The sequence below is a fragment of the Globicephala melas genome, chromosome 13, assembly GCF_963455315.2.
Source record: "Globicephala melas chromosome 13, mGloMel1.2, whole genome shotgun sequence".
NCBI lineage: Eukaryota > Metazoa > Chordata > Mammalia > Artiodactyla > Delphinidae > Globicephala > Globicephala melas.
The window spans coordinates 49586292-49613476 of record NC_083326.1 but is presented as its reverse complement, the minus strand read 5'-3'; the positions used below and the strand labels follow the sequence as shown (position 1 = coordinate 49613476).

At 47.3% G+C, this 27185-nt stretch overlaps 2 protein-coding genes across 2 annotated transcripts in view; one reads left to right on the top strand and one right to left on the bottom strand.

The window, feature by feature from the left end:
- Positions 1 to 5044: 5044 nt before the first annotated feature.
- On the top strand, positions 5045 to 26109 carry RMC1 (regulator of MON1-CCZ1). Its single transcript, XM_030842649.3, has 20 exons — positions 5045 to 5264; positions 5957 to 6033; positions 8715 to 8799; positions 9657 to 9713; positions 10844 to 10930; positions 14603 to 14743; positions 15052 to 15155; positions 16733 to 16822; positions 16913 to 17018; positions 17721 to 17832; positions 20692 to 20736; positions 20989 to 21042; positions 21674 to 21802; positions 22286 to 22392; positions 23828 to 23947; positions 24260 to 24337; positions 24637 to 24741; positions 24828 to 24896; positions 24988 to 25213; positions 25944 to 26109. Exons 1-20 carry the CDS (start codon positions 5163 to 5165, stop codon positions 26021 to 26023), a joined length of 1974 nt encoding a protein of 657 aa, XP_030698509.1. The 5' UTR covers positions 5045 to 5162; the 3' UTR covers positions 26024 to 26109.
- NPC1 (NPC intracellular cholesterol transporter 1) overlaps positions 25802 to 27185 on the bottom strand; it is a 47709-nt gene continuing 46325 nt past the window's right edge. The window contains exon 25 of the mRNA XM_030842645.2: positions 25802 to 26633. Within this exon, the coding sequence (XP_030698505.1) occupies positions 26551 to 26633 (83 nt within the window). The 3' untranslated portion in view covers positions 25802 to 26550. The remainder of the gene's footprint in view (positions 26634 to 27185) is intronic.

Here is a 27185-nt window from a genome sequence, read left to right as displayed (position 1 = left end):
CTTCCGCTCAGTGCCTCAGCCTCTCAGCCATCGCTTTCAAAGCAGCAGTTTCCTTGTAGAACGAAGTGGCAGCAACGCTGGACTCTCTTCTCTGGGCCTCCCTGCTCCCCTGGATCATGACTTCTTGGGCTCCAGCTGCCTTGGTAGTTCTCCAGCGCCTTCAGGGAAGATACAAGATCTGCTTTCCCAAAATAATGAAAACAAAGATCCTAATCTTTTTGCTAAATATAAATAATAATAATTCACAAACTTCTATGACTTTAAGTTTGGTTTCTGGAGAACGGTCATTTTCTTTTTGTGATACCATGTTAGTGTTTTTTTTCACAGTGCTTAAAGAGTCACTCCTCTTCTAGATATTTGAAGTAGCAAAACACCTTTCTTATTTAGGTAACCTTTTTTGGTATATAAAGTTACACAAGTAAATTCTAGAACTAAAAATAATGCAGGTAACAAAAATTGAGAAGTATGGGGGAAAGGGAGGTGAGAGGCAGACCAACGTGCTAAATTCCTCATCTTTTTCAGAGCAGAAAGTAACATATACTGCGTGAAGCTGATAAAACAAGGTAAGTATCTGAGAGTTAACGGTGTTATCATCAGAGCTAGAAAGAGAAATTGGTAACAGTGGCTTCCTCTGGACTGTGGCCTTGAGAATTGCTGTGGGGGAGGAATAAGAGGAGATTTTTTTTCACTCGATATCTTCTGTTCTATTGGAATTATTTTAACCCCCATAATGCACTCCTTTCGAATGACAGCATGTTTTTGTTGATTATTTTAACTCTTGATTCTGACAACCAACTGCTTGGTTCATGGAGCCATTGAACCAGACAGTCTTGGGAGAAGTCTTTGAGCTCAGACTCTCCTGTGAGCTTTTTTTTTTTTTTTTTTTTTGCGGTACGCAGGCCTGTCACTGCTGTGGTCTCTCCCGTTGCGGAGCACAGGCTTCGGACGCGCAGGCTCAGCGGCCATGGGTCACGGGCCCAGCCTCGGAGTGGGATCTTCCCGGACCGGGGCACGAACCCGTGTCCCCTGCATCAGCAGGCGGACTCTCAACCACTGCGCCACCAGGGAAGCCCTCCTGTGAGCTTCTACTCCAGGAGAGTCGCAAGCAGGGTGGGCAAGAGGCCTACTGTCCTTCCATGGGTTTCAACGTAAAAGCAAGTTTTTAGAAAATTTTGGCTCAAATTATCTTCTAAAACAATGCAATACAGTTAAAAGAACAATACTTTGAAATTGTTTAATGAATTTTTTAAAAATACAACTTTTAATTCCCAATAAAAGTGAACTTTATTTTATTTTTTTAAAGGAAACCAGGATTTTCTTTTTCTTTTTTTTTAATTTTATTTTTTGCTGCGTTGGGTCTTTGTTGCTGCACGCAGGCTTTCTCTAGTTGCAGCGAGCAGGGGCTACTCTTCGTTGTGGTGCATGGGCTTCTCATTACGGTGGCTTCTCTTGTTGCAGAGCACAGGCCCTAGAGCGCGCAGGCTTCAGTAGTTGTGGCACGTGGGCTCTAGAGCACGGGCTCAGTAGTTGTGGTGCACGGGCTCAGTAGTTGTGGCGCACAGGCTTAGTTGCTCCGCGGCATGTGGGATCTTCCCGGACTAGGGCTCCAACCCATGTCCCCTGTACTGGCAGGCGGATTCTTAACCACTGCGCCACCAGGGAAGCCCAAAAGTGTATTTTAGATATTAAAATTATTCTGATTTGTATAATGAAGTTTTATTTTTCTCTGAAAATCAAATTGAGCAGAGAAAAAGTGTGGCAGCAATGAAAAGACACCAACACGGAGGTAGAGCTTTGTATCCCTTCTTCAATTTAATCTTTAAAAGAAACAATGGAAACAAACTGTTACACAAATAACTGAAATGAGGAAGGAAACATTTACCTAAGTAACAAAGGAAATTCACGGAAAGAACTTTCTGGTAATTATCAGGTGTGGGGGTGAGGGGACGCAAGACAGAGAAGACTCCCGATTCTAATGCTGGCCCGTCATTCATGGTGATTTCCAAGCTGATGCTGGGCACCAACAGATTTAAGTCCTGGTAACGTGGAACCTCAAAACTCTAGAAATGTCTGCTGGTCCATTTTTAAAGAGTCTTGTTGTTTCCCAATGAAAAGATAACTTTTTTAAATCTGGGAAGAATAGGGAATCCTATATGAGTATGGGACAAATATTCAAATTGTCTTTAATGCTGAACTCTACAGAAAAAAATAAGTTTGTGACTGAAAGAGATGGAGAGGCAAAGACTTGGTTTGCCCAGGGCATTTCTGGATCGTCTGGTTTCTGTGTGGCCTGCAGTGGCTGCCCACGTGCTCAGCATTTCCCGGGCCACAGCCACTGTCGAGATCACTGTGTTCCTGGGCCTCTTGCCCACAGCCGGGCAGATCTCAATGCTGCTTGCAGATCCAAGGTAAGCTGCAGAAGAATTAAGCCTCGTTGTCTGTCAGGAGCAAAAATCTGCCATCATCGACTGAAGCTACCTCTCAGGGAAAAGGGATAAGATACCCAGAGTCAAAGAGACACGACAGTCTTTTCAGAGCAGCCCTCATCCCCCAGCCCCCCACCCCCTGCCAACACAGTGCACTACTGCCTCCCTTGCTTGTGTTTGGCCAACATTCCTGTAGGAGTTGTGTTCAAAATATGCTCTTCTGTGGAGAAGCCTGGGTTCCCTTGGGAGCCCCTTCAATCTCCAAACTTTTCTCATTCCCAGTTGATGGCCTGTTGGTGTTGGGGCATGGGGATGGTGAGAGGGGGGCAGTGACCAGGAGGACTCCAGCTTCTTGCCTTGTGCAACTGGATGGATGCAGGTGCTGTTACCCCAGAATTACACCCCTGCCCCTCCCTCGACTAGAAACCAATTACTCGTATCTGAGTTTCAGGAGAAAGCTGCAAAGAGAAAACAAACAAGAACTGGTTAGAACCAACTAGGCCCAAGATGGCGGCAGATTTGACTTCCTGTGGACCTTAAGCCTCATTACATGCTCATGATAATATGTTAGCTAAATGCCACGCCCACCAGCAGCAATACAGCTGACAACTGCCATGACAACAACCGGAAGAGCCCACAGAAGGACTGAGAAGGAGAGTTGCATCAGTTCTGGGTCCAAATAAGACCCCTGTTCTTGAATAACTCATGAATATTCCTCCCACTCTTTCCAGTTCCCTCCGTTTTACCTCAACCCTTCTATATTTTTGGTGTCTCTGCCCAAATTGGGTTGAGAAGTTGATTTGCAAACTAGGTTCTTGCTTCTCCATTCTCTGGCCATTGAATAAAGCTTGTGCTGCTCCAGTCTCAGCATCGGTTTCACTGTTGGCTACGCGAATCTGATTGGAAAAAGAGCCTCCTCTGTGGTCAAGACAAGCGGTCTCACCCGGGCTAGGACCCCGGAGTGGGTCCAGTCAACCAATTCGGTAACAGTGCTGTTAACTGGGATAGGGGACCCTTGGAGAACACCCTGGTGGGGGTTGATCAGGAGTTTTATTTTAGAGATGTTGATTTCCAGGTGCTTTGAGACATCCAAGGGGAGATAAGGAAGTAGGCTACTGATGTAAGGGCTCAGAGACTGTGATACAAATGACACAGGCCCTACTCTCACGGATCTCACAGTACAACAGGAACAGATTATAATCAAATAATTACAAAAATAAATATCAACAAAGTTTCAAGAGAGTGAGGGAGTGATTAAGAGGCACTGAATGCTTCTGGGAAATAACATACAATGACCGAAAAATCTTCGCAAACATAGTGACATGGAGGTCTCTGGGGACCCTGAGGAGCGGTGTTTTGTTCAAATTGATGGGGCAGCATCTGAAAAACTCAGGAAATATGCATGAGATACTATTCTCTGGGTACTTCAGAGAGGAGCTTCAGTAAGGGATATGGGGGAGGGGGTCTATCCCAGGAAGGCTCAGTAGGGTCCTGCTCTGGAACATTTTCAGTGCTCTCTCTAGCCGACTTCCCAGCGCCTTTGTCAAAGCGGACAGCACCCGCTTCCTGAAACAGTCTCCACACGCATCTCCAGAAACAACCCTCTCCCTGGTTTTCTGTCTACTTCTCTTGGCAGGCTCTGCTTGTCCTCCTTTGCTGATTCCTGGTCCTGGCCTCTAAAGGCTGGTTGTGTGTGTGTTTTCCTTTATGTCCCTGTCTCAGGTGATCCCACCCAATTCCACTGCTTCAAATATTCCAATAACTCCCAATTTCTATCTCCAGTTTTGTCACTCTTCTGATGAGCTTCAGACCTATATATCCATCTGTCTAGCTGTCATTTCTCTGGATTCACATGTTGAAAACCCAACTCTTGATCTTTCCCACTTCCCTGCCAAACTTCTCAAGCCTCTGTATCCTGGAGAATGGTGCCAAAATCCATCTGGTTGTCGAGAATGGACACCTAGGGCGTCATCCGTGATCCTCCCTTCTTCCCTCCCATCTCTCTCTTCTATCTCTTGAATGAGGAGCTACCCCCACCTATCCCCGCCCTCCCCCTCAACTATCAAAGCCATCAAAAGAGGCTTTCAGACCTGCAAGCTAAACTAGGTTTCCCTGTTGCAAGTTCACAGCAACCAGGTGCCGACCACAGTACTGTTCTCCCTTACTAAGCTCCCTCAGAGGCAGGCTCAAGAAGCCCTCCCAAGAGAAAGGATGCGCTTTCCCTAGACCCGGGGGCAGCCTTGCCCCACGCGAGTACGTGGCCCTGAGCAAGCCTCCCGGAACGGAGTGGGAGCCAGGCCCGGAACGTGTCAGCGAAGGTGCGGCTGGGATCCAGGGCGTCGACGCCCTCCCTCGGCACCCGACAGGCTTCCGGGTCACTCCTCGGCCCTCCGCCCTCCACCCTCGGCCCTCCGCCCTCGGCCCTCCGCTCTCGGCCGGGTGGGCCGCACTGGGACCCCGCCCTCCCGGAAAAGGGAGGAACCTCTAACGGAGAGCGGGCCTTGGTCTCGGCCGGTGGGGGAAGCCCCCCTCCCGTGGCCAGGGGGCCGGCGCCGCGAGTCACGTGCCGGAGTGCTGGGGGCGTGGCACCAGGAAGCGGCCTCAGAGCCCGCGAGATCGCCGCCGCCGCCGCCGCCGCCGCCGCCGCACTGCCGGACTCCCAGCGCCGGGTGCCGCTAGCTCAGCTCCACGCTGGCGGCCGCCCCCGGGCCCACCGCCGCCGCTGCGGCGCCCGCCATGGGCGAGGAGGACTACTACCTGGAGCTGTGCGAGCGGCCGGTGCACTTCGAGAAGGCGAACCCGGTCAACTGCGTCTTCTTCGATGAGGCCAACAAGCAGGTGCGGGCAGGCCCGCGCCCTACTCCCCCGCGCGGCCCGGCGCGCCCTGCCCGCCGCCCCCGGTGCCCCCAGGTGTCCCGCGCGCTAGGGCCGGGAGCCCGGGGACCAGGCCTGGGGCCTCTCCTGCCATGCGGGCGCGGGATCCGCGCCCTTCCTGTGGGACCAGGCTCCGCCGCGGCCGGGGCTTTCCCCCCCACGAAGTGACAGCGGGGCGGACCCCAGCCCCCGCGCCGACCCTGCGCCCCTCGGCCGGTGTGATCAGCTGGTAGCACTCCGGTGTTTCCTCGGCTCCTTTTGTTGTCTGTATTTGTCATTAGTTTCCCTTGCATTCAAAGATTTAGACGTTGAGATTTTCATTATTCTCGGAATTTTGTAAAGGGGCGGGGCGCGGGGGGCAGCGGGGAGGAGGAGCAGGGTGTGCGCAAGTGCCGCGGCGTCGCCTTTGCCGAAACGGATTAAAACTTGGAGCCTTGCTCGGCGGGCTTCTCTCGGAATGGGAGACTTTTTTGGTCTCTACTCTCTTTTTTCTGAAGATTCGTGTGGACACCAAGCCTCTGCAGTTTGCTATGCGCCACGTTAGTTACGTTGAACCAAGGGTAGGGTGTAGCAGAAATCATCGTTGCAAGTTGGTATATGTGTCTAAAGCCTTTAAAAGTTCAGGCCGTTAAAACGTTGCTGCTTTTCCCTCTCAGGTTTTTGCTGTTCGATCCGGTGGAGCTACTGGAGTGGTAGTTAAAGGCCCAGATGACAGGAATCCCATCTCATTTAGGTAATGATTGTATTGACGTTTTCAGAATATTTCAGCATGTAAACAAAATGGTGTTTTTCTGTTGTCGTTCAGAAGATTGTTTTAAATTTTGTCCTTGTCTCCGCTAAGAGGGCTGAAGTGGGGGGCATATCCCAGTCTGTAGGAAAAGGGAGCTGTGCAGCCTTGGTGGTACATCTCAGTACCTCCTGCAGAGTGAACGTGTGGAGGCCTTCCCTGTTGTTTTGGGATCCAGATACTCCAGCGCAGGGCACCTACTTCCTGACACTTGAAATTAGCCGGTTGGGTGCGTTGATGTGCCTATTTCCGGTTTCTTGAGGGGAGGGCCTTCATTTCCTCTCTGGGCCAAGGGTCTTTGCAGAGCGTTTGGGAGGTGGAGAAGATTCCTAGGTCAGTGTTTCCCGTCTAATAAAGTGCATTAAAATCTCAGCTTCCACTATGCTTAAGGGAAATGAATAGCAGCCTCTTTTACTTTCAGAGATATCTCAGTTTGGATGATAAACTATCTGGTCACCTTAACTCTTTTGATTACAGAAGGGGAAAGTACAGTGTAGGCCCTCATTTTACATTTTACAATTGGCTTGTGTAAATAGGAAACAGTTTTTGAAGCAGAAAATGAAGCAGCCTCTTTTTCTTTGATCATCATTTGTTTGGAAAACACTGATTGCAGCCCCAGTGCTGGGCATCAGGTGTGGGAAGACTTTCAGTTAGCTTGGCTCCCTTCTAGAAAAGTCATACATTTAGAGTGGGAGGCAGGTGAGTGGACTCATACAGTTTACTGTGGTAGGTGCTGTAGTAGTGCTCTGTTCAGAATGTGGCCACAGAGAAGAGATGGACATTTGTCTTGGGACGGGCTGGGGAAGACCACTGCCCAGGCGGGGGAAGGCCTCAGAGTGGAGCGAGGCTTGAAAGACAAGATTCTAGGTAGAGAAGAGAAGAGGCTTCCAGATGGAGGGAACAAAAAGACATGCAGGCACCGTGCTGGGGGGACTCCGAGTCTGTGTGACTGAAAATGAGGTTTCATGCAGGGAAGGGGTGGGTGGTGGTGTGACCTCTGGCAGCAGTCGGCTATATTCTGCTGTGGATTTCGGGCTTTATCTCGTTCCTGAAGGTAAAGGTGGGGCGTGGCATGATGAGATCAGTGTTTGGAAAGAGCGCACTGTTGCAGCATTGAAGCTTGATTACTGGGAGCCTGTCAGTCAGGGATCCCATTAAGAGACAATTGCTATAATCTGAGCAGGCAGGGAAGACCAACCTGAAGGCACTGTAGACCAGCAAACAATAGGCACTGGAGGGTTGCTTAAGAAGGTCTGGGGTAAGACTTGGTGGTCTCTTGGGTGTGGAAAGTGAGGGTGAGGCCATGATGATCCAGATTAAGGGGCTCAGGAAGGCTTGGGGGGGGAGATACTGAACTTAACCCTCTTTTAAAAAAACATCTTATTTACTTTTAATAGCTTTATTGCGGTCTAATTATCATTAATTGCATATATTTGACATATGCAATTGATGAGTTTCGACACGTGTATCCATGAAACCATCACCAGTCAGGACAGTGAACATCCCCTTTCCTCTGAGAGTTTCCTCTGTGGTCCATTTCTTGACTTCCCATGTAACGTCCGATTGAGGCAGTTGTGAGACCCGAGGTGGAGCCCACCTGGCGGTGCAGCCCATTGGGTACTGGGTGGCAAAGAGTAGACTCCTTTCAAAAGCACTGCTGTACGTCAATCAAAAATAAGTAAGTAGGGCTTCCCTGGTGGCGCAGTGGTTGAGAGTCCGCCTGCCGATGCAGGGGACACGGGTTCGTGCCCCGGTCCAGGAAGATCCCACATGCCGCGGAGCGGCTGGGCCCGTGAGCCATGGCCGCTGAGCCTGCGCGTCCGGAGCCTGTGCTCCGCAACGGGAGACGCCACAGCAGTGAGAGGCCCGCGTACCACAAAAAAAAAAAAAAAAAAAAAAAATAAGTAAATAAATATTTCACAGCTGCCAGCATCTCAAAGAAAAAAGAAAGTGCTGCTGTGAGGGCGATGGAGAGGGAAGGCAGCAGTGTGTGGAGAAAGTTACTGCATGGGTCTGGACTTAGTTACGCCTAAAGGGAGGCTCAGGTGAAAGTGCAATGTTCTCAACCCCTCCGTCGCTGTTACCTGCAGTTCTGTCGATTTCTCACGCCACCCGTTGCCAGTCGGACTTTGTTCTTTGAAAAGCAGTCCTACTGATAGCTTCAGAAACATAGTTTTAATTTTACACTAAGATTTGCTGCTTCCTGAATTTTGTGTGTGTGTGTGTGTCTGCACTGGGTCTTCCTTACTGCACGTGGGCTTTCTCTATTTGCGGCGAGCGGGGGCTACTCTTCGTTGTGGTGCGTGAGCTTCTCATTGCGGTGGCTTCTCTTGTTGTGGAGCACGGGCTCTAGGCGCATGGGCTTCAGTAGTTGTGGCTTGTGGGCTCTAGAGCACTGGCTCGGTAGCTGTGGCGCATGGGCTTGGTTGCTCCACGGCATGTGGGATCTTCCTGGACCAGGGCTCGAACCCATGTCCCCTGCATTGGCAGGCAGATTCTCAACCACTGCACCACCAGGGAAGTCCCTTCCTGAATATTTAACTTGCCTGTTTTCTTCTCACAAAATGTTAGATGCTAGAATGCAGTTTTGAAGTGTAACTCATAACCTGCTCTTTCTTCTTTTAAAGAATGGAGGACAAAGGAGAAGTGAAGTGCATTAAGTTTTCCTTAGAAAATAAGATATTGGCTGTTCAGAGGACCTCAAAGACCGTGGTAAGACATATCTTTAAATACAGTATGAAGAAAAGGACATTAGAAGTACATTTGGAAGAGAATGAATTGCAAAATTCCAGTGTTAAAGGAACCATTTATTATTTTAATGTCATGGAAGCTATAGTTATGCTGCATTGTATTTGAGCCTTTGGATTCTTGAAGGTGAGAAAGACATTTAAATGGGTAAATACTTATGGCCTTAGTTTTTTTTTACTTAATTTTTTACTTAATTTTTTTTTAAAGTAAGTTGGAACCTCAGGTATCTTTCGTATTGATTGACAGCCAGCACCATAGGTTATGCGAAGCATATCTTTGGAGACTTTGTGAGTTAAGCTTACCAGAGTAACTCCATTTATTCACTTCTCTCATCTTTGAATGCTCAACCTAGTAGGAGCAGATATTCAAAGCTGGAGCAGCCTGTCAGCATTTTAGTCTTCATAAATCTTCACCATCGCCATTTGTGAAGTAGAGGAAAAGCTGTAGGGAAGGAGGCAGAATCCTGTTTCCTTCTGTCAAGTATTAATTACTAAAATTTTTGGAAAGCCCCTAGTAAAATACAGCAACCCATTTCTCTGAAATCAACCATTTGAGGAATGAATTCTCAATCAGTTTCTAAACCCTAACAGTATTTGGATTAACTCGTTTAAAAAAACTGAACTGTCGGCCTGCTGCTATTAAGGGGGCAGATTGTCCAAATCAGTCTTTTTATTTTTCCTGTCTTTGGGTTTTGTCAGGTTTTTTTTCTGATCACTTTTTAAATTGATTTGTCTTTTTCTCTTGTCTCATTGTATACCAAAGTAGGTCGGCAGTATGCTGCCCAGTCCACATTTCTCCTCGTGCGTGTTTTTGTTTTCCAGGATTTTTCTAATTTTACCCCGGATAGTTCTCAGCTGGAGTACACGCAGGAGTGCAAGGTATGGGCCTGATCCTTTCCCAGCTGGTGAGCGTTAGCTCCGGGGGTAGAGGCGCAGGGTAGCGTGGTCATTCAGAGCACGAACTTGGAAGCAGGTTGTGCTTGAATGCTGGGATCTGCCTCACGTTGGCTCTGACTTTGGACACTTCTTAAAGTTTTTAAAGCCTGTTTCTTCGTCTGTAAGATGGAGCTGGAAGAATTAAATGGATGCAGGATGCTGAACACCGAGCCACGTCAGCACTTGGTGGCTGTCGTCTTCCTGTTGCCCCTGCCCTTTTCTGCTGGGCGGCGATAGCAGCCTCTTTGGAGGTTTTTGGAAAAGGAGTTCTTTTTCCCTTTTTCCTGACCATGTTTTCTTTTCTCGACTTGTGCTCTTCGTGTCCTTCCCCTTCCCTCCTCCCTCCCTTCTTTCCCTCGGTGGAGATTCTAATCCATTTTAATTAGATTTGCCGGCTATGATGAGCTAGGCTAGTGGGGGCTCAGCTCAGCGGGCATCGCGGCACCCGGGAAACCCACAGAAGCTGCAGGTGGATAGGGTATGGCTTTTTCATTTTTGTGACGGTGTTGCTGATTGGGGATCCAGGTGGGTCCCTCAGCAAGGAGGGGCCCATCTGCAAACGCCTGAGCCCCTGGCAGAGCTCCGGGTGCTCTGTGTGCAGCAGAGCCCTGGCCCTGGCCCAGCTGCCCTTCGGCTCCCACTGCTGCTGCTCACCACGTGACTTGGGACGGGGCTCAAGGCCTCCAACCCCATTTGGGGCAAGAGCCACAGAGAACCTTTAGGCCTTTATACTTTTATAACGCCAGCTTTTATGATGTGTTTGACTCAGAGTGTCAGCTGTCCTTTGATTCCTAAAGTAGAGGTTGGTATCAGTGAGTGCTGGGCAGTTGCCTTTCTCTCTGTCCTGTTGACGAGAAGGACTTCAGATTCAAGTGCCTCAGTGAGGCGTTACAGGTGAAAATCTGGGAGTGGTGTATTTAAAAGAAAGTTTGATTTGTTCATAAGTAATCAAATCTCGGTAACTTTTATTAAAGAGCAATACAAACAACAAGGTATTTTAAGCTTTTGAAGAGAATTATACATACATCTTTTGTTTCTTTTAATTAAAAAGAATCTTTTACAATTCTTTTCAGACCAAGAATGCCAACATACTAGGATTCTGCTGGACCAGTTCTACTGAAATTGTCTTCATCACAGATCAAGGAATCGAGTTTTACCAGGTACTGTATTATTACATGCGCTAGAGAAAGGTCTGTGATCGTGTTTGGGCCGCCTTTTGAGTTCAGCACTAGATAGATATTTTGAGATTCCAGAGCTTTAGTCTTCCGTTTGGGTTTTTGTTCTTTTTTTCTAATTACAAGTAATACATGTTTTTTGTAAAACATTCAAACGTTACCAAGATATATGGAAGGTAAAAGTCCCCCGTAGTCCCTAGAAGTAACCATTAGATGCATGTTCCTCCATTTCATTCCTACTCAGGGAGCAACATTTGTTTATTTTACAGAAATGGTTATGTTGTATATAAACTTGTGGCTTTATTTATTTATTATTTTTGGCATAGCTGTCGTTAGACGTCTTTCCATATTTGTTCTGTCGTGTGGACCTGCTACCGTTTAACCAGTTCCTGTTGAACTTCATGCTTGTTTTCACTTTTTAGTGATTACAAACAATGCTACAGTGATTTCAAGCAGTGAACGGGTTTGTAACCATTGTTTTATATTCTTAGGTGAGGCAATTGTTGGAAGGGAAATTACAGCCTAGGTACAAACATCTAGAAAGCTGAAAAGATATCACTGAATTTCTTCTAGAAGTTGCATTCTCACTAGCAATGTAGGAATCTCCATTTTCCAAACCTTTAGCAGAATTGGATGTTATAAGTCTGTAGGCATTTGCCAGTCTGAGAGGTGGAAAGCCATTTTAATTTGTATGTTTCATTACGAGGGAGGTAAGCACCTTTTGTGTATTGTACATTTGTGTTTCCTCTTGAACTGCCTCTTCCTCTTAAAAAGAATTTTTTTTGTGATAAGAAGCACATAACGTGAAATTTACCGTCGTAACCATTTTTTAAGTGTACAATTCATTAGTGTTAAATATATTCATATTGTAGTGAAACAGATCTCTAGAACTTTCATCTTGTAAAACTGAAACTCTGTACCTATTAAACAACAACTCCCCCATTTCCCCTTTCCCAGCCCGTGGTAACCACTGTTTTTCCCGTTTCTATGAATTTGTCTGCTTTAAGGACCTCTGCCTCATATAAGTGGAATCATACAATGTTTGTTTTTTTCTGGCTGTCTTATCTCACTTAGCATAATGCCCTCAAGGTTTGTCCATGTTATAGCATGTGTCAGAATTTTCTTCCTTTTTAAGGCTGAATAATATTCCATTGTTATACATACACCACATTTTGTTTATCCATTCTTCCACTGATGGACACTTGGATTCCTTCCATTTTTTTGGCTATTGTGAATAACGCTGCTAGAAACACGAGTGTGTAAGTCTCTCTTTGAGACCCTGCTTTCAATTCTTTTGAGTATATACCCCTAAAATGGGATTGTTGGATCCTGTGGTAATTCTGTTGTTAATTTTTGAGGGGTTACCATACTGTTTCCATACTGTTTCCAATGGCAGTTATGCCATTTTACATCCCCACCAACAGAGCACAGGGTTCCAGTTTCTACACATCACCACCAACACTAGTTGTTTTCTGTTTTATTGATAGCGGTCATCCTGCTGGTTGTGAGACGGTGTCTCATTGTGGTTTTGGTTTGCATTTCTCTGGTTAGTGATGTTGAACAACTTTTCATGACTTGTTGGCCATTTGCATGTGCTCTGGACAATGTCTATTCAAGTGCTTTGTTATTTGGGTTATTTCTTTTTGTTGTTGAGTTGTAGGAGTTCTTCATATATTCTGGATATTAACCCTTTATCAGATAGATGATTTGCAAATGTTTTCTCCCGTTCCGTAGGTTGCCTTTTCACTCTACTGATTTTACTTTGCACCTTCCTCTTTATCTTCTAGTATGTTCTAGCTGCCTGACCTATTGGGAAAGCTTCTGAGATCTTGCTAAGTGGAGCCAATGTGGAGAGTGTTAGTATTCTTACAGGTGTTATCTTTGTTGCCCTAACGAAAGCAGTGTAATTTAGAATGTACTAATGGAGGAGATATACCTGTGTAACAGTGTGCAAAGTGAATGTTGTGGTGCTTTGCTGTAGGGCTGTAATCAGAACCTTAGCTGACCAGCAGAAGGAAAGAAAAACTACACGAATCCCATACGTACAGAAATAGAATTTTGTACCTATGATAGCAAGGAAATGACTGCTTGCTTTACAGAAGGGTTCCCTCGGGCAATCATTTAAAAGTATAGCTTTCTGTTCTCAGTAGTAGAAAAGTGTCCATTCAGGTCATCTAGATGGTTTTCAGATCTTCAAGAAATAAGTTAGAAAGAAAGAGGACTCTATCACATCTTTATTTTATTGTACCTGGATTATCGAGAAACCCACACCCCCAACCCTGACTTCCAGGTTTGTTCTGCAGGGCAGTGTTCTGGGAGCATTAACATCTTGGGGCTGTATTCAGCATTCCTTAATGTATCAGAAGATTGAGAGTATATTTGAAATGTGCCTTGATTATAAAATACTAGGTTTGCATGCTGAGTCTCATGAACACGTCTGTTAGAGGAAGGGAGCCCCTCCCAGCCTCAAATTGAGACTGCAGGCTGGGTGGTGCCTGGTTCGGTGCGCGTGGCTCCAGGGGCACGGGTTTGTTTTGACCGTTTCCGTGACAGTGAGGATGCTGCTCCTCCCTGCCCTTCGGTGGACGGTGCCTGGGAATGAGGAGGCTCAGCCCTGCCCTGCAGTGAAGTGGGCTGCCTAGGCTGTCACTGGGGAGGCAGGTCCCCTCGCCTCTCCGAGCCTTATTTTCTCCCCTCAAATTGGCCTAATGATGCCCAGCTCTCAGCGTTGTGGAGAGAGTAAACGAGCTAAGATTTGGAAGCGCTAAGCACAGGGCTGGATAAATGGTAGCTGTGATAAATAAAAATGATTATTTTTTTCTGTTTAACCTACTGGGTTTTTTCTTCTTTTTATTATTTTCTTCATTTACTGTGTCAGTCTTCAGACTTTTTTTTTTTTTTTAATTTATGGCTGCGTTGGGTCTTCATTGCTGCGCATGGGCTTTCTCTATTTGCGGTGAGCGAGGGCCACTCTGCATTGCTGTGCGCTGGTTTCTCATTGCAGTGGCCTCTCCTGCTGCAGAGCACTGGCTCTAGGCACACGGGCTTCAGTAGTTATGGCATGCGGGCTCAGTAGTTGTGGCTCGTGGGCTGTAGAGCGCAGGCTCGGTAGTTGCAGTGCATGGGCTTAGCTGCTCCATGGCATGTGGGATTTTCCCAACCAGGGCTCGAACCTGGGAAGGGACAATGCAATGTCCCCTGCATTGGCAGGCAGACTCCCAACCACTGTGCCACCAGGGAAGTCCCAGTCTTCAGACACTTTGCTGTTGTGTTTGTTTTTGGCCAAGCCGCGTGGCATGCAGGATCTTAGTTCCCCAACCAGGGATTGAACCCGTGTCCCCTGTAGTGGAGGCGTGGAATTCTAACCTCTGAACGACCAGGGAATTCCCCATTTGCTGTTTTTATTTATTTTTTTTTGCGGTACGCGGGCCTCTCACTGTTGTGGCCTCTCCCGTTGCGGAGCACAGGCTCCGGACGCGCAGGCTCAGCAGCCATGGCTTACGGGCCCAGCCACTCCGCGGCACGTGGGATCTTCCCGGACCAGGGCACAAACCCGTGTCCCCTGCATCGGCAGGCGGACTCTCAACCACTGCACCACCAGGGAAGCCCCATTTGCTGTTTTTAAATGAAGGCTCTGTTTCTTGAACTTTGCATCAGGTATTACCAGAGAAACGGAATCTGAAACTCCTGAAGAGCCAGAACATCAATGTGAACTGGTACATGTACTGTCCCGAGAGTGCTGTGATTCTGCTGTCCACCACGGTGCTTGGAAATGTGCTGCAGCCCTTCTATTTCCGGGTAAGAGTCAGCTTCCCTTTAAAAAAATTTCCCCTCCTACCTCGTTCCTCTAACCTCCTAACTGATCCAGTAACTTCAAAGGGGCACGTTCCTCCAACAAGAGCCTTGCCACTTCCGACCACTAGAGGGCACCCCGTACCATCCCATCACCGCCAAGAATGAGTCCTTCTTGGGACAGGCCCCTGGGACCCTGGAAAGGATGGAAAGACATAGTGCGTGTATATCCTCAATGATTTGATGTGGGGAGTGCTAAAACATCAGAGGAGGTTTAATAAGCTTTTCTTAAAACTTTTTTCTTCCCCAAACAGGCTGGCACTATGTCAAAGCTGCCCAAGTTTGAGATCGAATTACCAGCTGCACCTAAGTCAACTAAACTGAGCCTCTCAGAGAGAGACATTGCCATGGCGACGATGTATGTCTGTTCTTTGAGAGAATTCCTTCTCATAATTGCTTTCAGGGATATCATGATAGAAGAAGCATGTTGTAAGAACTCCAGGGCTGCCCGTGCTCCAGTAGCCTTGGAACACAGGATAAGGACTCCACCTTCCCTGCTTTGTACCCAGATCTTAGGAATGTAGAAAGCCCGTCATCTTCTTGACATTCTTTTTTGATTTTATTAACTTTGTGATCTTAGGGAATTTTTCACCATTCTAGTCTGATAAAATGAGAACATTGAACCAATTTATTTCTTAGGTTTCTTAGTTTTAGAAATTTCTTTTCAGTCAGTGAGTCAAAACTTATCACACATTATTTTTTAGCTAAAATATGTCATACTTGTTCTAAAGAAAAACATAGTTTACATTTTTGATCTAACAAATGTAGACCTGAATTACTTATGTAGGAAGGTATATTTTCATTTGGAAATGCAGATATCTCAAATTTTAAAACTTTATTATGAAAGTTTCAAACACACAAGAATAGAAACTGATACAAAGAATCTCCTATATACCCATATTCAACAAATATAAACAGTTTGCTCCTAAATTAATTCTGATTCTTCTATGGCCTAAAACAGTGGTTTCCAAACAGTAAAATTTTTTAGCATTTAGAATGCTTTTTTTTTTTAAAGAAATCTGCGGCATCCTGGTTTAGAAAAAGATAAAATGAGAACAGTCCTTGCAAAGGGGGAGACCCTTCCCCCAGTCTCCTCCTTGTCCCTGAGGCAGCCCCAGCAAAGTGTGAACTCCTGGAATAAAAGTGTACATGCAGGAACTGGTCATGGCAACATGTATCAGATGAGGCTTAAAAGTCAAGAGTGATAATATTTTCCTGTGATTAAGGAATGTACTCATTATATAAAACTGGGAAATTACAGAAAGTTAAAAAGAAAATGGACTTAGCATATTACTCAAGGGCAGCTATTTGACAACATGTATTTCGTTCCAGTAGTTTTGGACATTCTGCATAAGTCATTCTGCAGAAGTTTGTGTTTTTCTTTTGAAATATTGTGATCAAGCTATATTTAGTTTAGTTTTTTTTTAATTTTATTTTTGGCTGCGTTGGGTCTTTGTTGCTGCGCGTGGGCTTTCTCTAGTTGCGGTGTGCAGGCTTCTCACTGCGGTGGCTTCTCTTGTGGCAGAGCACAGGCTCTAGGTGCACAGGCTTCAGTAGTTGTGGCTCGTGGGCTGTAGAGCACAGGCTCAGTAGTTGTGGCACACAGGCTTAGTTGCTCCACAGCATGTGGGATCTTCCCGGACCAGGGCTCAAACCCGTGTCCCCTGAACTGGCAGGCAGATTCTTAACCACTGCACCACCAGGGAAGCCCAAGCTATATTTAGCTTTGCATCCCCCCTTTTCACTTAACTTTATAATAGGCTTTTTTATTTTTAAGCTAACTGCACTGTTTTTGTAAATATTTCTGTTGGCTGCGAAATACCCCATTAAGTAAATATCTCTTAATTTACTTAACTATGGCCTTATAACTCTGCAGTTAGAATGGAGGGACGTCAAACAGCCAGCATGACTTACGTCTCTTTGTTCTGTGATTAGATACGGACAGCTATATGTTCTCTTCCTGAGGCATCATTCTCGGACCTCCAATAGTACTGGAGCGGAGGTAGTCCTATATCACCTACCACGGTATATTTAATGCTTTCTTCCCCTTCTCCGATTGTAAAATATGAACTAAAGCTTGTCGATCTATTTTTTGACCTTTCTGTTGTCCTACAGAGAAGGCGCCTGTAAAAAGATGCACATACTGAAGTTAAACCGGACAGGGAAGTTCGCCCTGAACGTGGTGGACAACCTGGTGGTCGTTCATCATCAGGACACGGAGGTACGAGTGTTGGGGGGTGTCCTGCTTGAAAGAGCTGTGAAAATGGACAAAATATTCTGAAAGAGACTAGAAAGTGCTTTTTATGCTCAAAGTTTTGATCTTCCAGGTGGAATGGGTTTGGATTTCTAGATGGTTTAGGAAAACCCTACCAGTTGACTAACATAATTAAAAACTGTTTCACAAAGTAACACATGTGAGGAGATTGGACTTTGGAACAATTATTTGGTCGAATCATCTAAGCTGGGGATTCCCTGCCGAGCCAGTGTGTTGTGTGAGCACATGAGCCCTGTACTTCCTCTGTGAGTGTAGATGATGATGGTTTTGAGGCTCTGTGGCCACAGAGAAAGAACTAGAATGATCCTGCTGCTTCTACCCCATCAGCTGGGTGTCTGGTGGGAGACAAGCCACTTCCCTCCTTGCCTCCTGGAGGCTGGTGACACCCGTGTCGATAACTAATAAAGATGGAGCTCTTCAGAGGCAGCATGTCATAGATTCCAGGAATACTTCTGAGAGCTGATAGACATGTACAAGAGAGCTGGGATGTTCCAGCAGGTCCCTCCTCAAATAAGAACCAGCGTGCAGGGGTGGAACGCAGACACGGGGCTCCTTCAGCTGACCCCAAACGGCAGGTGTGAGGTCACGAGAGGGACGGGTGGAACCGTGGTTTGTCTGATATCACCGTCTTGTCTTTCTCCCCCTCAGACATCAGTGATATTTGATATCAAGCTGAGGGGGGAGTTCGATGGCACCGTTACCCTCCATCACCCGGTGCTTCCAGCTCGATCCATTCAGCCCTATCAGATCCCTGTGGCAGGTAAAAGGGAATCTCCGTGTGTGCATGGATGGGGGAGCAGATAAAGGGCTTCCCAGATCTGTTTGCTTTTGCAAGGGGTGATTCTGTTTTTTGTTTTGTTTTTTAAATGATACTCCTGCTGATTCTTTAAGCTAAAATTGTGTTCTTGTGAAAGTGTTTTTTTATTTTTTGGTCCTGTGGGATCTTAGTTCCCTGACCAGGGATCAAACCTGTGTCCCCTGCAGTGGAGGTGCAGAGTCTTAACCGCTGGACCGCCAGGGAAGTCTCGTGAAAAGTGTTTTGTAAGAGAGAAGACTCTTCCTTTGAAGAAAATAGAACGATTCTCTTCTCTGAGCTTTAAAATGGAGAGTTGTGATTACCCATTGAAGCCCAGAGGTTTTTTTAATGTTGAATAAGACCTTGACGTTTCTGTTGGTCTGTGCTCTGTGGCCCTGAGGTTAAATTTGGTTGCTCATGGCTGTTATTTTAACCTGGGATCGCTTTTCCTCATCTTTCTCACATTCTGCGTCATAATTATAATAAATACTGCGTTTTCCCTTGACTGATGGTCACAGTAAGTACTTAGGCTGCGGTTCTGAGGTTATTCTGAACCACTCCTCCAACCTGAAGAGGTGGCAGTAGGAAGTCAGAGAAGAGAGAGGGTCAGGATTTCAGAAAAAGGGAAAGAAACCATTTGGTTCCTTTTGCTTTTTCCCAATGTAATCGAACTCAAATCATATTCTCTTCAAGGAGACCGGAGTCTAGAGTAAGCTAGTTGAAGTTTCAGTGTGTAAACCATAGTCAGATGGCACACATTTGGAACTCTGGGAGGAGCGTTTTGTTAAAAGGAATCCCCGTCAGATAGCTTTGGTGTGTCAGCCTCGCCTGCTGGCAGGATATCCTGGTACCTGTCACAGGGAAGAATCAGATCAGGCCCTGGCTGATGGTTTAGCAGGAGCACTTGCCAGCTGAGCCAGAAGCTGAGCAGGGTGTGAGAATAAGCTACAGTGGGACCTTGAACAGTGGGGTTCATCCACATGTAATTTATGTCAGCCCTCCATAGCCGAGGTTCTGCATACAAGGATTCAACCAACCACAGTGGGTTTTACTGTTGAAAAATATTCCTGGGCTTCCCAGGTGGCGCAGTGGTTGAGGATCCACCTGCCAATGCAGGGCACACGGGTTCGAGCCCTGGTCCGGGAAGATCCCACATACCGCGGAGCAACTAAGCCCATGCGCCACAACTACTGAGCCTGTGCTCTAGAGCCCGCGAACCACAACTACTGGAGCCCACATGCCATAACTGCTGAAGCCCGTGCGCCTAGAGCCCGTGCTCCAAAACAAGAGAAACCACTGCAATGAGAAGCCTGTGCACTGCAACGAAGACCCAACACAGCCAAAAATAAATAAATTTTTAAAAAAAGAAAAAAAATATCCCTGTATAAGTGAATACATGCGGTTCTAACCCGCCTTGTTCGAGGGCCAGCTGTAGTTCGCACATTTGATTAGGTCTCTTGGCCCTCTGTTCTTTCCAGCTTCTTCCTTTTCCCAGGTAGTGATGTTTAGAAGAGTAGATTGTGTCAAATGGTTGGCTTGTATCTGCTGCTCACTCAGCATGAAGGTAACTGCTGGTGAATTGGGGCAGAAACAACTATAAACGTTTCAGTCCTTCAGCTCTGTTCCAGTTGTTTAGGACCAGTAAGAAGGTAGTCAGGTTCTGATTGGCTGTTGATATAAAGCAAAGGCCAGGTGTGGCTAAAACAAGAGCCCAGAGATTAATAAGAATTCAAGAGTCTGTGAATCTCTGGGCTTCTAGAGTGGGTTGGCAAAGCGTTTTTTGTGGTTAATGACTTTTTGTTTTTCCTGCTAGACTCCAAGCCCCTCACAGGTTTGTAGCATCTTTGTATCTTGCCCATCTGAGCTGTTGCAGGTGTGCTGTCACAGGTGCACTGTCGCAGGTCAGGAAGAGCTTGTTGGACTATTTTGAAAGACGAGACCAGCAACTTGGGGAAGAGCCAGCCTCCCTCGTTTCCCCTTCTGGTTTTGGTCTGTCCAACCAGTGGCTCTCGAGTAGGCTACACGTTAGGATCACCTGGGGGCTTTCAAAACCAAAGCATTCAGTCAACGTGATGGGTAGCCAGTCAAGGCCCACGTGTAGGACCCTCACTCGTAGGTTCCAAGTGCAAGTGTTCTTTGCCTCAGCTTGTCTGGTCTGGCCCTGTCCTCTACTGGGGGGTCTGTGCAAAATTACCACCTTTTCCAACCTGCCGACTGAAACCTATTTTCCGATTGTACCTGGGTAGCTGGAACAGAACTAGGAATAGTCATGTTCAGTTTGCAGGCCGTATTTATCAAGGTTACTGCGGGCTTCCCCCCCAGACATACACACTCGAGCAATGTCACTGGTAGTTGTGAGTCCCTGTCACGTGAGGGTTTTATGGGGGGGTCTGCTTCCCAGGTGAGATCTCTGCCTGGACCTACACTGTGCAGTGGAGAATTGAGCTCATTATTTAGATAATTAAGCCACAAAACACTTTGTTTGAAATAGTCTCAGTGAATTATCTGAGTATTTGATTCTGAATCACTCAGGTGAATTTCTCAGTTCTTTAATGTGCATGTGTGTAAAAAAGAAAACGCTGTGAATTGAACCTTGACCTGCTTTCTCCTTGGCGAGACATCTTCATGGATGGTTCTCGACTTCCCGCTTCCTCCTTACAGGTGTTATCAGTGGACACAACAGTTCACTTCTTCGTTATTTAACTACAGTTGAATGAACATTTACTGAAGGAAGCATTAAGCGTTACCTTTACGTCCCAGGATTGGCAGCACTTTCTGGCCGCGTCGCCAGCCCTCACACACACGTGTCTCCTCTCTTTGTAGGTCCTGCTCCCGTGACCAGCCAGTCCCCCATCCCGTGTAAACTCTGTATCCTTTCCGAAGGCCTTGGCTGGGAACAACAGGGGAGCTGTCACCTCTCCTTACACTGGGGTCTGAGGGTGGTCCGAGCCCCCGGTCAGGCGTGAATAATGTCGTGGGAAGCGCCTGTGGGGTTTCCTTCCCATCAAGGGCCGGGCACCTAGGGCGGCCTCAGCAAACAGGGTGGGAGGATGCTAACGGGAGCTGGGTTTGCCTTTTGTCTTCATCTCTTCCTGGTCTAGAATTTCCTATAACATGTAGATTCTTCATCCTGGATTGTCTTTCAACCCGACATCATCATCAGTGCGAGCCAAGGTGGGTCGTGGTGGGGGTCACGCTGTTAGGAAGCTGGGCTTGCTGGCAGTCTCCCGTCCGTCCTGAGGGGTGCCAGCCCTGGGAGGCTTGAGAAAGGGGTGACTCAGATCATTTCCAGTGAAGCCTTTGGTTCTCCTCTCCTGGAGCCCCGGTTGAGAAGGGCTCTGCCCGCCTGCCCGGCAGTGTGGGCGTCAGGAGGTTCAGGGCTGGTGGATGGCTGAGTTACGGAGCTCCTTCGGGAGCCTCAGGAATTGCCTTGTGACCAATGAGCCAGAGCAGGAGAAACCGGAGCCCAGGACCAAAGTTCGTGCCCTGCAGACACCCGTTCTCCCTTCAGGGTCAAGGGGGTTGGTCAGGTGCGGGGAGGGGTCGCCTGTCTGTATGCAGTAGACACTCCACGGGGGCGCGTGGAGGGTCACTCTGAGGAGTCTGCCGACACGCAGGGGTGCTTTGGCTGCCAGTCCCACTGTCGTCAGACGTGTCCTGAACATCGCAGCCTGTGCTTTGGCGTGAGAAGCAGCCACTGGCTGTGCTTTGCAGCACGTCCCCCCATGAATGTTGAGGGGAACCAGCTTTGGGGCTTTTGTTTTGGTTTGCGTCCCACTATTAAATTTGCTGCCTCTCAATCCAGGTTACCTCTGGAACCTCCAGGTGAAACTTCAGCCCATAGTAAACCTCTTGCCAGATAAAGGCAGGCTCATGGACTTCCTCCTCCAGAGAAGGGAATGCAAGACCGTCGTCCTGTCGGTGTGCTCGCAGAGTAAGTGGGGTCCTCACCCTGCGGTCTGATTCCTGACACTGCCTGCGCCGCCCACTGGGAGACGGGCCACATTTTTATCTTGTCTGCAGCTGGTTGGCTTAGTGACAAGTGGATTATTTAACCCCCTGGAAAGGCTGCTCAGTATAAAAATGACTTGTCTCTACAAGACATTTCCTGGGCAAAGACTAAACTAAACATGGGCACACGTGAGGGTAGAGGCTGCCCTCCCCAGCTTGAAAACAAACCTGTTTCAGAATCCAAGTCACTCACGACATTTATACCTACTTTGAGAATCTTCTGACGCCCTCCGTAGCTACGTTAGTAACCGGCAAGGGCTGGCGAGAGCCCTTGTGCCCCAGTCTCTACACCGTTTCTCCGAATGCCCTGGTGGCCCCCGGAAATGAGTCATTTCTCTCACAGTGTGTTTAAGTTCTAAAGTTCACGCAAGGTTGGCCGACCTGTGTGAACCCTGACTCCTTCCAGTGTTGACAGAGTCAGACAGAGCAACGCTGCCTGTGATAGCCACCGTTTTTGATAAACTCAACCAGGAGTATAAGAAGTACCTGGACGCCGAGCAGAGTTACACACTGGTAAGTTGACGAGGGCCTCCTCCCTGCTCCACCCCGGGTATATTGTCTGTGTAATTATGACACAAGATTCTGACAGAATGACACCACTGAGGTTTGCTGTGTGCCAAAGGGCAAGGTGGCCGGCCGTAGGGGGAACGTAAATCAGAGTCCCTGTGTCCCATGAGCTAGAGGCTGAACATCACTTAATGTCTTCACCTTCTTTTGTGTTTTTTAAAAATTATTATTTTTTCTTTTGGCTGTGTTGGGTCTTTGTTGCTGCACGCGGGCTTTCTCTAGTTGCAGCAAGCAGGGGCTACTCTTCATTGCGGTGCGCGGGCTTCTCATTGCGGTGGCTTCTCGTTGCGGAGCACGGGCTCTAGAGCGCAGGCTCAGTAGCTGCGGCCCAGAGCATGGGCTTAGCTGCTCCGCGGCATGTGGGATCTTCCCGGGCCAGGGATCGAACCTGTGTCCCCTTTGGCAGGCAGATTCTTAACCACTGCACCACTAGGGAAGCCTGCTTTTGTTGTTTTTAATCTATGTTTGATCTTACACGTAGATAGCTCCTTGGTCTGCCTTTATTTTATGGATAAAAAAAAAGCAGTCTCAGTTTGGTTATTTTATATGTCTTTCTGCCAATCCAGAGCCTAGACTCAGTAAATCAGAAATATAATCATTTTGCTGCTTGTTCTTCCTTTCCTTTGAGGATGTACTAGCTATAAAGAATAAGACGTGTCCTGGCACCCAGTCAGCATCCCCTCAGGACTGTGGTGACTCAGCGTCAGCACTGTGCTTTTCCTCTAGTGGGCTCAAGTGCGTGTTGTGAAGGGCTGGAAAAAATTAGCATGGCTTCTCGGGGTCTGCTGTACTGTTATTGTATCTTCTGAAGCTAGAAATAAGTTCAGGAGAAGTGGAATGAATGATTCCACTTCAAGAATCTGATTAGTCCAAAGGCTAAAAATGGAAGTGGTTTTAAACAATAACAAAAACCCCAGAACGCCCATCCCCTTCAGCTACTCAGGGATAACCCAAATGCTAGGTGGTCTGTGATTAACAAAATTAGGGAGTTATTTTAAGAGGTTAAAAAAAAAGTCTCCCTGGCAGTCCAGTGGTTCAGACTCTGTGCTTCCACTGCAGGGGGCACAGGTTCGATCCCTGGTATGGGAACTAGGATCCCTGCATGTGGCGCGGTGCAGCCAAAAATTAAAAAAATAAGTGTCTCGGTAAAACTATGACTTAGGCTTCTTAGTTCCATCCGTGAACACTGGTGTATTTCCTGACCTCCTAAACTCCTCCCCGGCCAGCACAGGAAAGAGTTTTGTCCAAGTAATGAAGTAAGTGTCATCCTCTGCTCACGTCTTAGGCTCCCAGCATCTAGGGGTTCAGTCTTTCTGGATTAACTGCGAACACGCCATGTCCCGGAAGACGACTGAGGTCCCGTCTGTGATGTATTGTGCAGGCACTGGAAGCGGGGCAGAGCCGGAGCGGCCCATTCCTCAGGAGGCCGGCGCGCACCCAGGCTGTGGTCGACCAGTCTGACATGTACACCCACGTGCTGTCGGCGTTTGCGGAGAAGAAGGTAGGGGAGGCTCGCCGCCCCTTCCGGACTGAAGGTTCCCAAAACAAAGATCTCATTTGAAGGGGACTGAGGAAAACGAGTAGAACTCAGAATGTGATTAGAGTAACTGGGTTATCTTGGGTGAGGACTGAATGCTTATGGTTTGGCTTCTAATACACAGGCCTAAAGATGATCCCCGACTCGGGAGGTTCTGGAGGGGTTTGTGCAAAAGCAGCCAAGTAGAACCCTGGAAGCAGGGGGGCGGATAAACAAGGAGCTGTTACACGGAGCCTCCTCTGCCACTCTGGTTCTAAACACTTTTCCCCTCTGTAGGAGATGCCTCAGAAATTCATGATAGCCGTGCTCATGGAATATATCCGCTCTCTGAACCAGTTTCAGATCACAGTACAGGTACCTTCAAGCCAGCATCTGTGGTCCCACGTTAGAGGGGCAGGGGATTGTTCAAGTAAAAGCACTGTCAGTGCCTAACTGAGATGACTCTCTGTACGCCACAAGAGTCTGCACACCTGCCTCAGACTCAGTGACCCTCCTCACGTGACCCCACGTTCTCAGGTGGAATGAGCAGTTTCAGGCCAGGTTGGGTTCTCTCACCCGTCACTTAGAGCAGCCATGGTCCTCGGCATACTGAGCCTCTAGTCTGTCGTAGTTGGGCGACGTGGACACCATCTCTCCTTATGTCTCTGTCTCAGCATTATTTGCACGAGCTTGTCATCAAGACGCTCGTCCAGCACAACCTATTCTACACGCTGCACCAGTTCCTGCAGTACCATGTCCTCAGCGACTCGAAGCCTTTGGTAAGTACCACCCAATTTTTACTTTTGTGACTTAAAATTTGACCTTTCAACATACGGCAAATCTAATCTGAAAATGGGTCTTCCAGGCTTGTCTGCTGCTCTCCCTGGAAAGTTTTTACCCTCCTGCTCATCAGCTGTCTCTGGATATGTTGAAGGTAACTCTGATACAGCAGAGTTTTAAACCCCATAGAAGCATGTTCCTATTACTTGCACTGACCCGGATTTCTCTTTCTCCCTTACTTCTAGCGACTTTCCACAGCAAATGATGAAATAGTAGAAGTTCTCCTTTCCAAACACCAAGTGTTAGCTGCCTTAAGGTTTATTCGGGGCATTGGTGGCCATGACAACATCTCTGCACGAAAATTTTTAGATGCTGCAAAGCAGACTGAAGACCACATGCTTTTCTACACTATATTCCGGTTTTTTGAACAGCGAAACCAGCGTTTGCGAGGGAACCCTAGTTTCACACCAGGTGAGAATATAGCTGCAGGGAAAAGACCTGGGGCGACCAGAGACTCGGACAGTAGCAGGAGAGCACTGGCAGCTGGGGGGGCGAGAAGCCTTTTGGTTTGGAGAACTCTCGGGTTAGTTTTTAAAAAACAAAATTTTGTACCAGCCCGCATAATCCTTAGCCTGTTGTAGTGAGAGTGGATTCAAGGTGCTGACGGAACTGGAGTTCTGCTCTGGAACTGCAGTGGGGTGTCGGGGTGGAAGGTAGGGTGGCCTGGGCCCAGCTCTGTCTGACATCTGGGCCTGGAATGGCCCTTTCTGAAGAATTAGGAACAAGACAGGAAATGGCTGCGGAGGGTTGTAATGGCCTGGGGCTTGTTGATGTTTTAGTTTTAGGCAGAAAGCATTGGTTAATCACTCTTATCTCCAAAGTTATGACATCTAAAGCACCCTCTTCCTTAGGATGGGGAGGAACCTGTAACTCTTCCAGGGCTCCCAGCATTCACTGATCACCCTGCTTCTCCCCCATCTCTCAGGGCAGAGGGCAGTTTGCTTGGGGCTGTAAAGGTTCTGTAATGGCACAAGCTGGGTAAACAGAAAGGACAACTCAAGAGCTTAGGAAAACAAAGTATTTTATGAAAGAAAAATAAGTCAAAACCCAGTATCCACATCTAGGAGCTGCAAAGTGTTCATTCTCGTTTTCCTCCTTTCGTGCCTTGTCTAACAGATTAAATCTGTATTTTCCTTCACAGGAGAACACTGTGAAGAACACGTTGCTTTTTTCAAACAGGTTTTTGGAGACCAAGCTCTAATGAGGCCTACGACATTCTGAGGTCACTTGCTAGTTTTTCTTTTTATATATATATAAAATGTGTACAAAGTTAATTTATTGCGTTAATAAAGCTCTTTAAACTACAAGATGTTGTAATAAAGTATATCTACGACATCCTCCAATGTTACTAAAAATACGGTATAGAACTTGTGTGATGGCTTACTCCTACAAAAGGAGAAACATTGCATTGATTGGCCTTTAGAAAGTGTCAGTGAGCAGAGAGCAGCCTTCCTAGCGGTCCCTTCTGCCTGCCCGAGAACAAGGCTTTGTTCCTGGAGAACCGGAAGGCGCTCCAGCGCCTTGGGGCTACCTCCAGGCTCAGTAATACTGCTTCAAGGCAGAGTCTGCATTCCTGAGTTTACAAGCGCTATGGCCGAAGCTGCTGCTGTTAATAGCCTGACATCTGCTCCTGTTAATAGCCTGACACCTGCTCGCACTCAGGGTTCAACCGAGCCTTGACAACGCAGCTGCTGTCCAGTGGTAAACCGACTACCTGACCTGCAGAGTCTCCGAAGCCCGTGAGCGGGCTAGAAATTGAGGAGCCGCTCTCGCTCTGTACCTCTGTGTCGCTCTTGAGCGGCCAAACTTTTGGCTTTATTTATCGGTGGTCCTGTGAGGGATAAAAAGAATGAACTTTGGGATCATTTCTTTAGGAGAAAAGGAGATAGTTTCTACTCTAACACAACTTCCTATCCCCCAGAGATTAAGGGGGAAAAAAACCCCTCATTTTCTTAATCACAAAGCTATATATCAAGCAAATTAGTACTGTTCTTTCAGCCACAGGTCATTTACAGAAGCTGAAGTGACCACAGAGGCAAAAAGATCCTAAGGAGAACTCCAAATTAGAGGTGACCAGCAGAGGCAGTGTTCCGCTAGAACAGCGAATGGTAATGAGAGCTGTTCCAGGGCACCGCTGGGCTGTGGCTGGATGCGTGTCCTTCACCTCAGCAGGGAGGAGCCCTGGGCTGCTGACGCACAAACTCACTTCCAATCTGACGACGCGAGGCCTCCAGTTTTCTAATGAAGTAGTATGGACGAACAGGAAGCCCCAGGATTGGAGTTCTTCTCTTAGAAGTTTTTTTACTCAGTGTTATTTATCAAATGACCATCAGTACAAGTACATTCAAATACTTCAAAAGAATGTTTCAAGGTATCCTTTTCC